We start from the raw sequence: 15,850 nt of genomic DNA on the forward strand, positions 1-15,850 counted from the left end.
ATCAGCCCCGGGAGTCAGCACAGATCCTGGGTGTATACCAAAAGCCGGGGGCCGCCCAGTGGCACCCTCCCCCACGGCCACCACAGTTCAGCAGGTCGTTTCCCCATTGGATTCCATCACTACCACCATCATTGTGGGCAGCTTGATGGTGAGAGATTTTGGCCTGCCTACGGTCTGTGGACCAACCAAGGTTCACTGTCACCCAGGAGCCCGTGTCCATGAGATCAACTCTCTTGTGCCTATGGTTCTGTCCATCTACTCCAAAATTGACACCATCGTCACTAACGTAGGTTTTAACGACCTTTGTTTTAGGCGATATGAGGAACTGAGGGAGGACTACCATTTTTTTTAAAGACCCTTGATAGCACAAGAAAAGAATAATTATCTCTGGCCCCCTCCCGTGCTACCAAAGGGGTTCGGAACATTTCAGTCGACTCTTTGCCCTAAACATGTACCTGAAGAAACTTTGCAAAGGCATGAATGTCACATTTTTGTGACAACTTTGATTTGTTTGGGAGCAACCAGCACTTTTTAAAAGACAAGGGATTCACCTTAACCACAGGGTTTCCAGGACTATTTCCAGCAACATTGCAAATTGTTTTAGAGACTGTCAGACAGGTTCTGGTAGTGCTCCAGTTCTCCCTGTCAGAATAAGCAACAGAGGACTTGGAAACCATTTCATCTCCTGTGGAAATGGCACTATGGTTATTGTGAGTAACCTACATTTATGTTCCTTTAACTCTGCCTTCTAGTGAGTTTATACAACCTGTCATCTCCTACCATTCTGATTGGAAACTGTCAGAAAATGTGGTCGTAACATTAATAATTTGCTTGTTAGTCCATTGGTTACCTCTAGGCAGATGCCCCAGGGAAAGAGTGGTCCGCACTCATTTAATATGACACTTTTAAATGTTAGGGCAATCACTAGTTAAACCTTTCTCAAGAATGACCTCATTACTGAGCGCAAAGTTGATTGCATGTTTCTCACTGAAACATGGCTGCCTTCAGACTGTACTGTGGCTCTTACTGAAGCCGCCCCCGTGGACTACAGCTTTTCATACTCTATCAGAAAAGGGAAAAAGGGTGATAATTCTTACCTCCACAAACGTATGTCAACTGTCCTCCACATCTAAATGTGATGAGTTTGCAACATATTTCAGAGATAACATAACAAACATTAGGCTGGATATCAGTCAAGCAAGACCTGATGAGAAGTTTGATGATATGTGGCCTAGCCTACCACCCAAAGGCACTATGAATTTATTTTCCCTGGTTGACACAGACATGCTCAGGAAAGTGATATCACAACTTAAGCCATCTACCTACCTTCTTGATCCTATCCCCACCACCTTCTTCAAAACAGTTTTAATTGCATATCTGAAGAAATGCAAGCTATTGTTAAATCGCTCCTTGTTCACAGGCACTTTCCCCTCTGCACTAAAAACTGCTATGGTGAAACCCCTTCTGTAGAAAAGTAATCTAGATTCTTCAGCGCTTAGCAATTTTCGGCCAATCTCCAACCTTAAATGTTTAAGCAAAATACTGGAGAAATTGGTTTTCAAACAGCTAAATTATTTTTTAAGTGCCACCTTTATTTAAAAAAAAAATCCAATCTGGTTTTCGGGCCCACCACAGCACAGTCTTAGTTAAGGTGGTAAATAATCTCAGAGCCAACACAGATGGCAAACAGCCCTCTGTCCTTGTATTCTTGGATTTAAGTGCTGCATTCAACACTGTTCACCATGATGTCCTTCTGGACAGACTGCAGAGGTGGGTTGGCCTCTCAGGTCCAGTTCTAAATTGCTTTAGGACCTATTTAACCGGTCAATAGTTTTTTGTCACTCTTGGTGAACATAACTTAGAGAAAATACATATCACATGTGGCGTTCCACAAAGTTTGATTTTGGGTCCGGTACTAATCAGTTTATATATGTGGCAACGTTATCAGGAAGCACAGCATTGATTTTCACTGCTACGCAGACAATACATTTCTGTGTCACCGGAGGATTTTAGCTCCATGGATAAATTATTAAACTGTATTAGTGATTTAAATACTTGGATGGCTGACAACTTCCTCCAGCTAAATCAAGACAAGACCGAGGTAGTTATTGTTGGAGCCAAAGCATAGAGAGAATCTGACCAGTCAAGTTCTTCCACACCAATCTCGACAAACCATTTCTGTATGGATCGCGCTTTGTGCACAGGGGCATTGAAACATGCTGACTAGACCGTGCGTCCGCGTGCGTCATCGCTCGCATGTTGATTTTGTCCCCCCACAACAGACGCGATCGGGACACGCAGATTGAAATATCAAAACAAACTCTGAACCAACTATATTAATTTGGGGACAGGTCAAAAAGCATTAAACATTTATGGCAATTTAAATAGCTAGCTTGCTGTTGCTAGCTAATTTGTCCTGGGATATAAACATTGGGTTGTTATTTTACCTGACGTGCACAAGGTCCTCTAATCCGACAATTAATCTACAGATAAATGGGTAAAAGTTTGTTTTCCTGTAATCTCTCCTCCATCAGGCTTCTTTTTCTTTAGACTTTGTTGGCAACCAACTTTATGGTGCATTACCACAACCAACTGGACTGGAGTGTGGACCTCAGTTCATCTTTCAATCACCCACGTGGGTATATGCTCCTAAATATCAATGAGGAGATAGTAGAGACAGGACTTGCAGCTCGTTGAGTGTCACAAATAGAACCAAGTTCTATTTTAGTGCCTGGCTACGTAGACACTCATTGACGCACTCATCAGTGTGGATGCAATGATTGAATAACATGTATGTGCACATTTATTTTGCAACACGAGCGGTGTGGTCAGCATGTAATTCTGAAACAGGAAAGGCCCTTCCCCAAATTGTTGCCACATAGTTGGAAGCACAGAATCGTCTACAATGTCATTGTATGCTGTAGCATTAAGATTTCCCTTAATGCTACAGCCTAGCCCGAAAAATAGCCACAGACCATTATTCCTCCACCAAAACTTTACAGTTGGCACAATGCATTGGGGCAGGTAGCGTTCTCCTAGCATCCGACAAACCCAGATTCGTCCGTCGGACTGTCAGGTGGTGAAGCGTGATTCATTACTCCAGAGAGAGAATCTGGCTGTTCATTTTAATCCATGAGCAAAAAGATAACAAAAACCTAGGTGTTATTTTAGATTCTGAACTCAATTTCGAATCACACATTAGGAATGTGACCAAAACAGCTTTTTACCACCTGAGGAACATTGCCAAGGTGTGGTCATTTCTCTTTCAGGCTGATACAGCGAGACTCAATGCTTTTGTTAAAAGCAGGCTTGACTACTGTAATGCTCTCCTGTATGGTCTACCCAAGAAAGCCATTGGTCAACTGAAAAACATACAGAATTCTGCAGCACGGGTACTGACCAAGACCATATGGAGAGCACACATTACACCGGTTTTAAGGTCTCTGCACTGGCTGCCTGTGAGTTTTCTAATTCATTTTAAGATGCTTCTATTGGTTATTAGATCAATACACAATTGTTCACCCCAATGCATGTCAGGTCCCTCAGGTCCTCTGGCAATGTCCTTTTAACAATCCCAAAGCCTAGGACCAAGAGGCATGGAGAGGCAGCCTTTAGTTACTCTGTCAGCCTCTGGAACAGTCTGACAGAGAACCTGAAGGGGGCAGAAACCCCTTTTGCGCTTTCCTTAGGGTGCTTTTTAGTTGTTGTTATTCTTTAGTTTTCATCCTCTTATGTTTGTTGTGTAGTAAATATTTCAGTTTATTTTCATTGTTTTTATACATTTTTTCCTGTAAAGCACATTGTGTTGCATTCCATGTCTGAAATGTGCTGTATAAATAAAGCTTGATTATGTGAGTTTATACATTGTCAGTGTATGCATATGGGTCTCAGTGTGTACAAATCAGTCATTTGCAAGTCCAGTTCAGCCAGTAAGCCAGTGCTCCAGCCCATTCATTCCCCCTAAGCTACATCATTTCCAAAAACAAATTCTCATTATTGGGACATGGGGGAGATCCCATTGAATATGACCTTTATTTCCAGCTCTGCATGAAAAACCCAATTTGTGTGAAGTCCGCCCACATCAGTGCTAACCGCTGGCTAAGTAGCACTGTCTCTGGGGGGTAGGAGAGAGAACCAGATAAATGATTCCCATCCACAAGACAGAGGCAGAGCAGGTAGCTGAAAGGTTACTGCACTGCCTGGTACAACGTTCTGGTACAACACAGCTGCCATGGCCTCACTTACAAGGGTGATACATGATAGTAGATGAGGTGAGTTCCTAACGTTCTCCCTTTACTATGTAAAGCACTTAGAGCACCTGGGAAATAGGTTATATCCACATAAAATAGTGATTACTATTCAGGACACAGAGGTAGGGAAGCTGGATAGCTGAAGGCTAATGGAATAACAGGCTAGTCCAGGCTTTAACGTCTACAGTAGACATACTGTAGATATGGCCTCACAACTGGAGATATGAAAATGTAAGCTGGCAAACATACTATCAAACTAGTTGCAGCTCATCTGACAAGCGACACATACATGTCCTGTTGTTGCTGCTGCAACGGCAGGAAGGAAGCAAGGCTAACATTAATGATAGTATTGATAATAAGTGTTGCCATGCATACAGGTAAGCAAGCAGCCAGACAAGAAACAAGACATGCAGAAATGGCAAGTATGTATACTACTGGTATGGAGGTGGATAAACAGTGCCTCATCCAAAATATTGAATAAAGGCACAGCTCTAAACCACAGGTTTGTAGTAGAAAACAAAGACACAAAGTTGTTTCAGGTCTTATAGGCATAATAGAAACATCAATGTTTTGAAACTAAACAAATTCAATAGAAGTTAGTAGGCTTATTTAATAAGTACATAATGTGAATTGAACTTCAATTATCTGAGATAGATACACTACATGGTAGTATGTGGACACCTGCTCGTCGAACATCTCATTCCAAAATCACGAACATTAATTTGGAGTTGGTCCCCCCTTTGCTGCCTTAACAGCCTCCACTCTTCTGGGAAAGCTTTCCACTAGATGATGGAACATTGCTGCAGGGACTTGCTTCCATTCAGACACAAGAGCACCAGTGAGGTCGCACACTGATGCTGGGTAATTAGACCTGGCTCGCAGTCGGCATCCAATTCATCCCAAAGGTGTTCGATGGGGTTGAGGTCAGGGCTTCGTGCATGTCAGTCAAGTTCTTCCACACTGATCTCGACAAACCATTTCTGTACGGACCTCGCTTTGTGCACGGGGCATTGTCATGCTGAAACAGGAATGGGCCTTCCCCAAACTGTTGACACAAAGTTGGAAGCACAGAATTGTCTAGAATGTCATTGAATGCTGCAGTGTTAAGATTTCCCTTCACTGGAATTAAAGGGCCTAGCACGAACCATGAAAAACGGGTCCCAGACCATTATTCCTCCTCCACCAAACTTTACAGATGGCACTATGCATTGGGGCGGGTAGTGTTCTCCTGGTATCCGCCACACTCAGATTTGTCCGTCAGACTGCCAGATGGTGAAGCGTGATTCATCACTTCAGAGAACGTGTTTATACTGCTCCAGAGTCCAATGGCGGCGAGCTTTACACCACTCCAGCTGACGCTTGGCATTGCGCTTGGTGATCTTAGGCTTGTGTGTGGCTGCTCGGCCATGGAAACCCATTTCATGAAGCTCCGGACGAACAGTTATTGAGCTGACCTTGCTTCCAGAGGAAGTTTGGAAGCGCTATGCACTTCAGCACTTGGCGGTCCCGTTTTGTGAGCTTGTGTGGCCTACCACTTTGTGGCTTAGCCGTTGTTGCTCCAAGAAGTTTCCACTTCACAATAACCGCACTTAGAGTTGACAGGGGTAGCTCTAGCAGGGAAGAAATTTGAAGAACTGACTTGTTGAAAAGTCAAAGAGCTCTTCAGTACGGGCCATTCTACTGCCAATGTTTGTCTATGGAGATAGCATGGCTGTGTGCTCAATTTTATCCACCTGTCAGCAACGGGTGTGGCTGAAATAACCAAATCCATAAATTTGAAGGGATGTTCACATACTTTTTTATGTAGTGTACTTCTTTAAACGTCTATTAGCGAAGTTCCACACTATAGTAGCCTGTATAAAGTGCCAACATCATAGCCCTAGACAGTAGGAATCTGTGTATATCAGCCCCAGCTGCAGGCCCAGCAGCTGTAATGAAGCTCTCCTCTCCTACTCCCCACTCAGAGGGCCAGCTATTCAGCCACACAGCCTCTAATAGAGCAGGGAGATTTGCTGGGGATTTGGAGGAGCAGTCACTGGAGATATCAGGTGACACATAACCATCTATTGCAGGATATTAAGGCCCACCTACACCCCGGCGTCTCAGACATTGTGTGTATGTGTGTGTGTATGTCTCTGTGCGTGCATGTGTGCGTATGTTTATGTGTGTATGTGTGTGTGCGTGTCTCAGACTGGGGCCCAGGAGGAGATAGACAATAACAACTAAATGCTCCCACAATGTAGGGAGAGCTATCAGGTAATTTTATACCAATGCATTCACTCTGCTTCAGCGTCAATTAGAATAACTTCCTGTGAAGCCATTCACTTTGTTTCAGCATCAATTTTAAATGATCTCATCCATGGTTGCCATAGCTCCTAGAGGCAGCCTTGGAAGTTTACTCCTGCAAAAGTATTTTTTATCATCAAGATTAAATTAGTTAAAATATTTGGCTTCTTCTCCAACCTCGCCACTCAACTAGCAAATTGTATTGATTCAAATGACAGCCTAGCTAGATCTTCATCTCATCTACCATCTACTGGACCAAAGGCTGGACCAAAAGATTCAGAAATGGCAGCAAACTTTATTCAGGATTCCTCACAAGATTTGCACAGATTAAAACAACCCTGTGTAAGGAGCTTACAAACAGCCTCTTTCTATATGGGCTCCTACAGAACATACGCAGACGGTGAGGTCGACGAGGTGGTAGGAGACTAATTAACAAACTAAAGTTAATTGTGTGCACTCGCAATGAGAGCAGTACAACATGCCCAGTGGAGTTGAATGATAAAGGTCACCATTTCTGCAGAACTTTCTAAACCTTGTGCAACATGTTAAATGTTCCCACCCACAACCATGTACACACAGAACTCATTATCACTGGATGTCCCTGCCTAAATTACTAGAGGGGATATGTCAAAAAACGACAAAGTTCCAGAAAGGGGCGAAAATAGCATCTTGGTCAGGGAGAAATCCCAAACCAGTCTAATTGGAATGAATGGCAGTAGAGGCATAGGTAATGTATTGCTTTTTCTTATGCAGGAAAATAAAAAAAGGCATGTGATTATTATTACAGTCAACTTAAAATAGTGTCAGACAATTATAAATACAGTTTATACATGTTTTATACACATTTTCTGTATAAATAGCCTATGTAAACAGACCATAAATGTCTCATATTTTGTATTCTTGGAAAGCTGTGAGTGCAATTATATGATGCAATATCAGTACTCCATGCTCCAAGTCCTATCATCAACTGATTTCAGTCAGTGTATGGATGTGGATTGACTTGGCATATTGGCTGTTAATTTGACAAATTAATGGAATAATTTCTTTAAAAACTGGCTGTCTAGCTAATTCTTCACATGCATTGTTTTACACAATATATTATCACAGCACTGGCAAACCATGGTTGACCAACTACCTGACCATCATGGCTGACCTAATACTATGGCTTTGATACTGTCTCTGACTGCACTCACACCTCTCCACCGCCCAAAGAGGACCATTCAATTACGCAACCTAAGGAAACCACCCATCCCTCATTCTGGAACACATCCAGCTCACCTTTGAGTCTGACTGCAGTGAGCTGGCCCTCAATGACATCGTCAACCTGTATGAGAACTCTGAGTACAACCCTGGACATAATGATCCCGAAAAAACTGAGAAATTAACCTTCCAACGCTCTTCAGCCTGGTTCACTGATGAACTGCACACAATGAAGACTCATTAACGTACGCTTAAGAGGTGTTGGAGCAAGGATGGCCTCACTGTCCATCTACTGGTCTATAAAGACCACCATGCAAGCTACTCTGCTGCCCTAAAAGCACCATGATCAGCCTTCAACTCCACCACGATTGAAAACAACAAAGCTAATCCAAGAACCCTGTTCTTAACCAATCCTTTCTCAATCCTGCAAACGTATGCCCTCCTGCAGCCTCATCTGAGCAGTGCAATCACTTCTCTGATTTTTTCAAGAGTAAGTTGGACACCATCAGAACAAACATCATGGCCTCTAAAATGACCTGCACCCTACCTCAAGAAACTTCACAGAAGTCATATCCACCACAGTGCAGTCAATCGTCTTTAAAATGAAGGCCACTACTTGTTCCCTTGACCCTATCCCTACATCCCTACTCAAAACCTGCTTATCTAGCCTTCTTCAGTTTGACATTATCGTCAGCAACAAGTTCCTGCTGACCGGGGATGTACCATCACTCTTCAAAACAGCTGCTATCACCCCCAAACTTGACCAGGACATCCTCTCCAACTACAGGCTCATCTTCAAACTCCCCTTCTATCAAAAGTCCTGGAGAAAGTGGTTGCAAACCAGCTTCAATCCGTCTTCCAATCAGCTCTAAAAAGTTTTTCAGCCTGGCTTCCAGCCCTTGCACAGCAGTGAAACAGCTCTGGTGAAAGTTACCAACGACCTACTGATGGCTGCAGAATCTGGATCACCAAGCCTCCTCCTCCTCTTAGATCTCAGTGCTTCTTTTGACACAGTTGCGGCGTCTCAAAGAGCACACTGCAGTCTCTGGAACTACTCTTAACTGGTTCTCCTCCTACCTCTCCAATAGGAAGCAATACCACATGATTGGAGAGTCCAGCTTGGAGGAGTCTACAGTCACATGCGGTGTTCCTCAGAGGGGTGTTTTGGGGCCTATTCTGTTCCTAATCTCAGCAAAATCCTCAGACTATAACATCAACTTCCACTGCCAAGTATATATTAACACCAAACCAGACACCATCTCAGCCCTAGCAAAACTTGGCAGCTGCCTAGATGATATCATGGCATGGATGAGCAATAACGTCCTCCAGCTGAACAACAGCAAGACTGAGGCTATACTTATTTGGACACCCAAGCACGTCACCAGTGCTGGAAATATCTACCCTACAATTGATGGTCAAGCTATCCCTCTGTCATTTCTAACCTGAGAGTCAAGTTTGATCCTTTGCTGTTCTTCAATGCCCATATAAAACATATCTGCAGAACATATTTTTTCCATCTCAGAAACATTGCCACGCTCTAACGTTCGCTCTCCCAGCCAGATGCAGAGAAAGTTGTCCACGCCTTCATCTTCTCCCGGATCGACAACGGCAATGCTTTGTTTGGAGGCCGTCCAGCCAAATCACTTCAAAGGCTACAAGTTCTCCAGAATAGTGCTGCCAGAGTCCTGACCAGGACCAAGAACTCAGCCCACATCACCCCCATCCTTGCTGAACTCCACTGGCTACCGGTCAACTATAGGATTGACCGGTAGCCAGTGTAGCCCATTAAAGCCTTTAACGGATTGAGTCCCACCTACATCAGCAACCTAATTTCTATCAATGAGCCACCTCGCACTCTCCACTCCAGCAACTCACCACTGCTTCAAGTCTCTGTACTATGGGGGACTGAGCCTTCTGCTCCCTTACCTTTTATGCCTGTGCACATTGCTTCTAAAAACACATCTTTCAGTATTTTACTCACAGTGCGCACAGCCCCCCAGCCAGGCAATGCTAGGATTCCTACTTCCTTGTGCATTACAAGACATGAAACAAAACGGAATAAATACTTTGAGAACAGCTACTGTAGCATTTATTTTACTATAAATCACTACTTGACTTAACTATTTCTATGAAACACTTGCACTGTAGAGACTTGAGTGTGACCACGCACCAACGTGGCTAGTGAATTAGATATTCTTATCTGCCAATGCCAAAATCTACCCGCATTTGGCGGGTGGTAATTTTAGGACCTGAACACATTTCTACAGACTGTCTTTGTTATAGTCCTAATCTGGAAAGTCCTTTTAGCACCTAGCCTACTATTTTCTGCCTTGATTCTAAATGTATTATGTTTTAATTGTATGTTTATCATCATTATGATTTTTTTTTACCCATGTAGGGCTTTGATATAACTGTAATGAAAAGTGCTATGCAAATTAAATGTATTATTTATTTATTACTGCACATTAGCGTCAGTGATCTGGGGAGGTGAAAACACCTGACAGAGCAGGGAGCTGTCTGAAGAACCAAGTCTAACCTAGCCTGTCTGCTCTGCCAAGACCAGGAAGTGAAGTAATGGAAGTGAAGGGGACGGCTTGGATGGATTACAGAGACCTCAGGCTGAGAAAGGAGAGGAGAAGTCTGCCCAAAAAAGTTGTACTGAAATGAACAAGACATCTCAGGCTGAGAGTGAGTGAGAGCGAGAATGAGATGGAGAGAAAGAGAGACAGAGAGATGCAGACAAAATGAGATGCAGACATAGAGAGAGAGACTTTGAGTTGTCTGGTAACTCCCTGAGCTGCCACAGCAAACAGCAGAGTGTTGGTGAAGGGACAGAAGGAGAGGACAAGAGGAAGGACAGTGTGTGTGTGTGTGTGTGTGTGTGTGTGTGTGTGTGTGTGTGTGTGTGTGTGTGTGTGTGTGTGTGTGTGTGTGTGTGTGTGTGTGTGTGTGTGTGTGTGTGTGTGTGTGTGTGTGTGTGTGTAGTGTTATAAGTGTTAGGAAGTTCTGTAAACTGTGGCTGAGCAACATGTACATTTCCCCAGAGATGGCTAATAGTCTCAGGAGCGGGAGAGGGTTGAAGGGAGAGGGGCGAGAGTTGAGGGGCTGGGCTGTTGAGGTGACCATATTACCGCTACACCGGCAGTCACGAGTCATGAAGGCAGTCAAATTCTACATGACCGTTTAGTCACGGTAATTAGGCTTCTCCAAGCTCTAATGCTGCTGATGGTCATTAGTAGCCTACCAAACTTGCTAACTGTCCGGTACTCAGCATTCTATTGTCCCTCTAATCACTCTGACATCAATGCAAATGTAATCGAAAAGCTAATCAAACTCTTCATGAAAGCCCATGAGCTCATGTTGCGCAACATTTCTACAGGCTATGCAATTACGCGAGAAAACAAAGTGATTGCCTCTATTAAAAAGAGGAGGATCCCATCAGCTTTCTGTAGGCTAGGCCTTCTATATTTATTTCTCAACTTTCCTAATATTAAGCACATTGCTTCTCTTTAAAACAGGAGTATAGCCTACTTGGCCGGCATGAAGATGAACCACAGGAAAAGCGTTCTCCATTTGTTATTTAAGTGCAGAGATAACATGTATTTTTTTCCCCTGCCCCCTGTTTCAGGAAGGTGCATGATAACGGTCCATTCTCAATCAAAAGTAATTTCACACACTATGTTTGGAATATTTATTTCTCGCACAAAATAGGGCAACTTTTGTATTATGAGGGATAGTAGATTGACATAGGCTAGTGCTTTTGCTGTTCGCTAGGCCTACTCATCTTTTTGGATGACGAAAAGTAAATGTGGACAGTTCTTCCAATATCTTCAGTATGCACCTCGGAATTGGATAAGGATGCACGCAGTTGCATCCCCGATCGGTCTGTCTTCACTTGTAGCCTGTGAGAAAGACCTGATCACATGATGGATCACATGATGGAGAACCGTGTGAGTGAGAGGTGCTTCGGAGCAGGTGCACTCAGGGAGAATGGCTCCAAAAGGCCAGATTTTTTTTTAGGGTGCATTATGGCCACACAAAGGGGATGCTGCTGGGAAATTCAAGTCATTATGAAGTGCTTGTCAAATTGTGAATGAGAGACTGACGAAGTGTCTAGAGCCTGCACAAAAAAAACTTAGCAGAGTTCATGCCTTTAAAGCAACTTTTTAAAATCATCATTAGTCGCATCATGCAACCTTACAATTTATTAAAAATCAAAACATACAGCCAACATTTGTACAACTAAGATTACATGAATAACTCTAAATTAAGCATATGAGTGCATATTTTTTTGTCAACAGTTCAACACAGAATAGCCGCATGTGCGCACTCCCTCAAATAATTTGCTATTCTGTTCTTCTGAAATAGACTACACTTTCTTCATATCAGGTTTCTTTAGACCTGTCTAAAATACATAATGGATTTATTGTGAAGGTGTAGGCTATTTCACATGGATTTATTAGACTTTTTAAAATGTAGATGTTCCAAAGTTCTGCATCAGTGGCTTATAGGCTCCCGAGTAGCACAGTGGTCTAAGGCCCTGTATCTCAGTGCTAGAGGTGTCACTACAGACACACTGGTTCAAATCCAGGCTGTATCACAACCGGATGTGATTGAGAGTCCCATAGGGCGGTGCACAATTGGCCCAGTGTCGTCCGGGTTTCACCGGTGTAGGCTTTCATTGTAAATAAGAATTTGTTCTTAACTGACTTGCCTAGTTAAATAAAAGTGTTTGGAAGCCAGGAGATGCTAAATGTGTTTATATTAATAAACGGTCAATTACAGTGAGACCGACAGTTATTTGTTTGACAATCACCTGCTGATGAAAATTTGTGACCTACACAGCCATATTGAGGGGAGTGAGTAGATGGGTGGGAGGGACCTAAAACCCTCCCACCCAACATGAGTAGGCGACATATTCCTTCATTGAAATCGAACCTTTGGTAAGAAATCAAAGATGTGTCAAATAAATTATATCCAGCTTAGGGCTCCAGCTATGCATTTGGTTTGCTATCTTGTTAGCTAAGTGGCTAGATTTCAAGATCAAGCTTCTTGGTAACATCAGATACATCCAAACCCCTCCTGGATCAAGAGTCCTGTTTCCTAAATTGTTTTCTTGCTTAAAAATAATATTTTAGAATTTTGGGAAATAGCGCCCCCTGTGTGCACTTCCGTTAATACCGTATACCCCGGGATGGAACAGAAATGGTATGGAAATCGGGAAACGGCCCAACCCTAGGTGACAGGGAAGGAGAGGGGGAAAGAGAAAGAGAGAATTAGCCAGCAGAGAAAGGGATCTGTACTCACGGCAGCCTTTCTCGTCGCTCTTGTCGAAGCAGTCGGACAGTCTGTCACACTGCCACGCCCCTGGGATACACTTCCCGTCCCCACACATGAAGTTCCCAGGGTTGTTACAGTCTGTGGTGAAGTTGTTCCCTGGAAGGAGCTGGCTCTCTGTGGGAGAGGAGAGATTGAGGAGGAGAGGAGCAGAGGGAGGAGAAGGAGAGGGCAAGAGGAGGGGAGGAGAGAGGAGCATGAGAAGGACAAGAAAGAGGGGATGAGGCAAGAAAGGAGGATGGGGAAGATAGGGAAGAGAGTGGGGTGGGGAGGTGGGAAGAGGAAAATAATATATAATAATCATAATAATAATAATAGTCCAAACAGAACTAGGTTGATAAAATTATATTGCATTCAAAAGATAATAATCACAGTCAAAAGGCAGGCTATTATTATCTCCAAATGGAACATTTTTAAAGGCAGTGGCTCCATTCCTATATCAGTATACAGGCAGATCATACAAACAGAGGATAGCATCATGAATACCAATATGAGAGGTACGAAAGGGTCATATGGTGATAACAGTCAGTCTCTGAGTCACTCTATTGCTGGCTAATATAACGAAAGGCAGATAAGGGCACGCACTCGCTAGGGATGGGAATGGTTATATGAATACTAAAATATTCAAACTGACAGTATTCGATTACTTGGGAGAGTATTCTTTTTTTTTTTTTTTAATTAATTTAAGGTGCAATATGCAGAAATCACGCCGCCATTTCCTGGTTGCTATAATTCTAATAGTTTGCCTAGTTTCAGATTAACAAACAGTAATTGTGTAGAGAATCAGTGTACTATCTAAACCGCTGTGAAATATATTTTCCATAAGCAAAAATATTGTATTTTCAGCTGTTTGAAGCTGGTGTATAAGGCAGTCAGTTAAGAACAAATTCTTATTTATACTGACAGCCTAGGAACAGTGGATTAACTGCCATGTTCAGGGGCATAACAACAGATTTTTACCTTGACAGCCCAGGGATTCGATCTAGCAACCTTTTGGTTACTGGCCCAACGCTCTAACCACTAGGCTACCTGCCACCCCTATATACAGGGGGTACCGGTACCGAGTCAATGTGCGGGGGTACAGGTTAGTCGAGGTAATTTGTACATGAGGTAGGGGTAAAGTGACTATGCATAGATAATAAACAGCTAGTAGCAGCAGTGTAAAAACAAAGGGGGGGGGGCATTTGATTAATTGTTCAGCAGTCTTATGGCTTGGGGGTAGAAGCTGTTAAAGAGCCTTTTGGACCTAGACTTAGCGCTCTGGTATCACTTGCCATGTGGCGGCAATGAGAACAGTCTATGACTTGGATGACTGGAGTCCTTCCTCTGACACCGCCTAGTATAGAGGTCCCGGCAGTAAGCTTGGCCCCAGTGATGAATTGGGTTATACGCACTAACCTCTGTAGCGCCTTACGGTCAGATGCTGAGCGGTTGCCATACCAGGCGGTGATGCAACCGGTTCGGATGCTCTCGATGGTGCAGCTGTGTAACATTTTGAGGATCTTGGGACCCATACTAAATCTTTTCATTCTCCTGAGGGCATGTCTTGGTGTGTTAGGATCATGATAGTTTGTTGATGATGTGGACACCAAGGAACTTGAAGCTCTCAACCTGCTCCAAGGATGGGTAGCGCAACAAAATTGTCTCAATTAGCTTTGCTACTTTAGCTAGCTAGCTGGTTAACTTAGCTGGCTACTGTAGCTAGCTAACTTCTTTACAATGATTTGATGCAGTCAAGATGGGCACTACCAGATGGTATGATAGATAACCTATGGCAGCAACAAGTTTATCAAATTTGTGCAAGTTGGTTTAGCTATTTTTGCACTCTCTCTTCCTCTGTGCCACACAGATAGACTGTCACACACACACACCAGCCCCTGCACCTCTCTCGCCCCTCCCCCACCTTTCTGCTGAAACAAGCAGAGCGCAGCGCACCGACTCTCTCTCACGAGCGAGTTTTCATTGAAGATTCCCCCCAAAATGTTTCTTTCAAACACTATCCAGATATCTTAAGAAAATAGCATGATTATTTGAATACTGAAATTATTTTAAATGTCTATCCCTAAACACACACACACCCACACACACAATTTATCCTCTGATTTCTCTGTCGCTCAATACGACAAGAGTCTGCTGCATGCAGCATTTAGTGAAGCCTCCTTTCTAGAGTCCTGTGTAGATTATAGACCTAGAAGACAATATGGATGGCTATATTTGTATGGCATCAAGTACATCCATAAAGCTCTTCCATTGTATGATCCATTGACACCCAAGCAGAGCAGCAGAGAAGCACAGTGGCCTGTCTGATCTTTAGTAAGTGGGACATGATGAGGCAGAACTTGTTGACGCACTGCAACAGTATAGACAAATGGAGTTGGAATGTAAACCATGTGCTGCTGGGCTGGCTGGCTGGGCTCTGGCACTGGTTGTGGGTACGCACTAACAAACACCCCTACATTATAGTCAGCCTAATTATGACTTAAAGAGATAATTAACCTGAGTCAGATGAACTTGTGAATACCATTTTTATGTCTTTGTGTCCAGTATGAAGGAAGTTAGAGGTAGTTTTGTTATCAAACGCTCACGTTAGCGCAATGACTGGAAGTCTATGGGTATCTGCTAGCAAGTAGATAAAAGGGCCACATTGCCAAAATCCAGAATTATCCCTTTAAGGACAACAAGGCACAGGATGTGTCCCAAATGGAACCCTATTCCCTATACTGTACCCATAGAGCTCTGGTCAAAAGTAGTGCACTAAATAGGGATAATTTTGGACC

The 15,850-nt window shown here is 43.3% G+C and overlaps 1 protein-coding gene across 1 annotated transcript in view; it reads right to left on the reverse strand.

Annotated features, from left to right (window-relative positions):
- LOC115197306 (low-density lipoprotein receptor class A domain-containing protein 3) overlaps window positions 1-15,850 on the reverse strand; it is a 121,572-nt gene that overhangs the window by 58,289 nt on the left and 47,433 nt on the right. The window contains exon 2 of the mRNA XM_029758698.1: window positions 13,044-13,190. Coding sequence (XP_029614558.1) covers window positions 13,044-13,190 — 147 coding nt within the window. The remainder of the gene's footprint in view (window positions 1-13,043; window positions 13,191-15,850) is intronic.

This window comes from Salmo trutta, chromosome 7 (genome assembly GCF_901001165.1).
Source record: "Salmo trutta chromosome 7, fSalTru1.1, whole genome shotgun sequence".
Lineage (NCBI taxonomy): Eukaryota > Metazoa > Chordata > Actinopteri > Salmoniformes > Salmonidae > Salmo > Salmo trutta.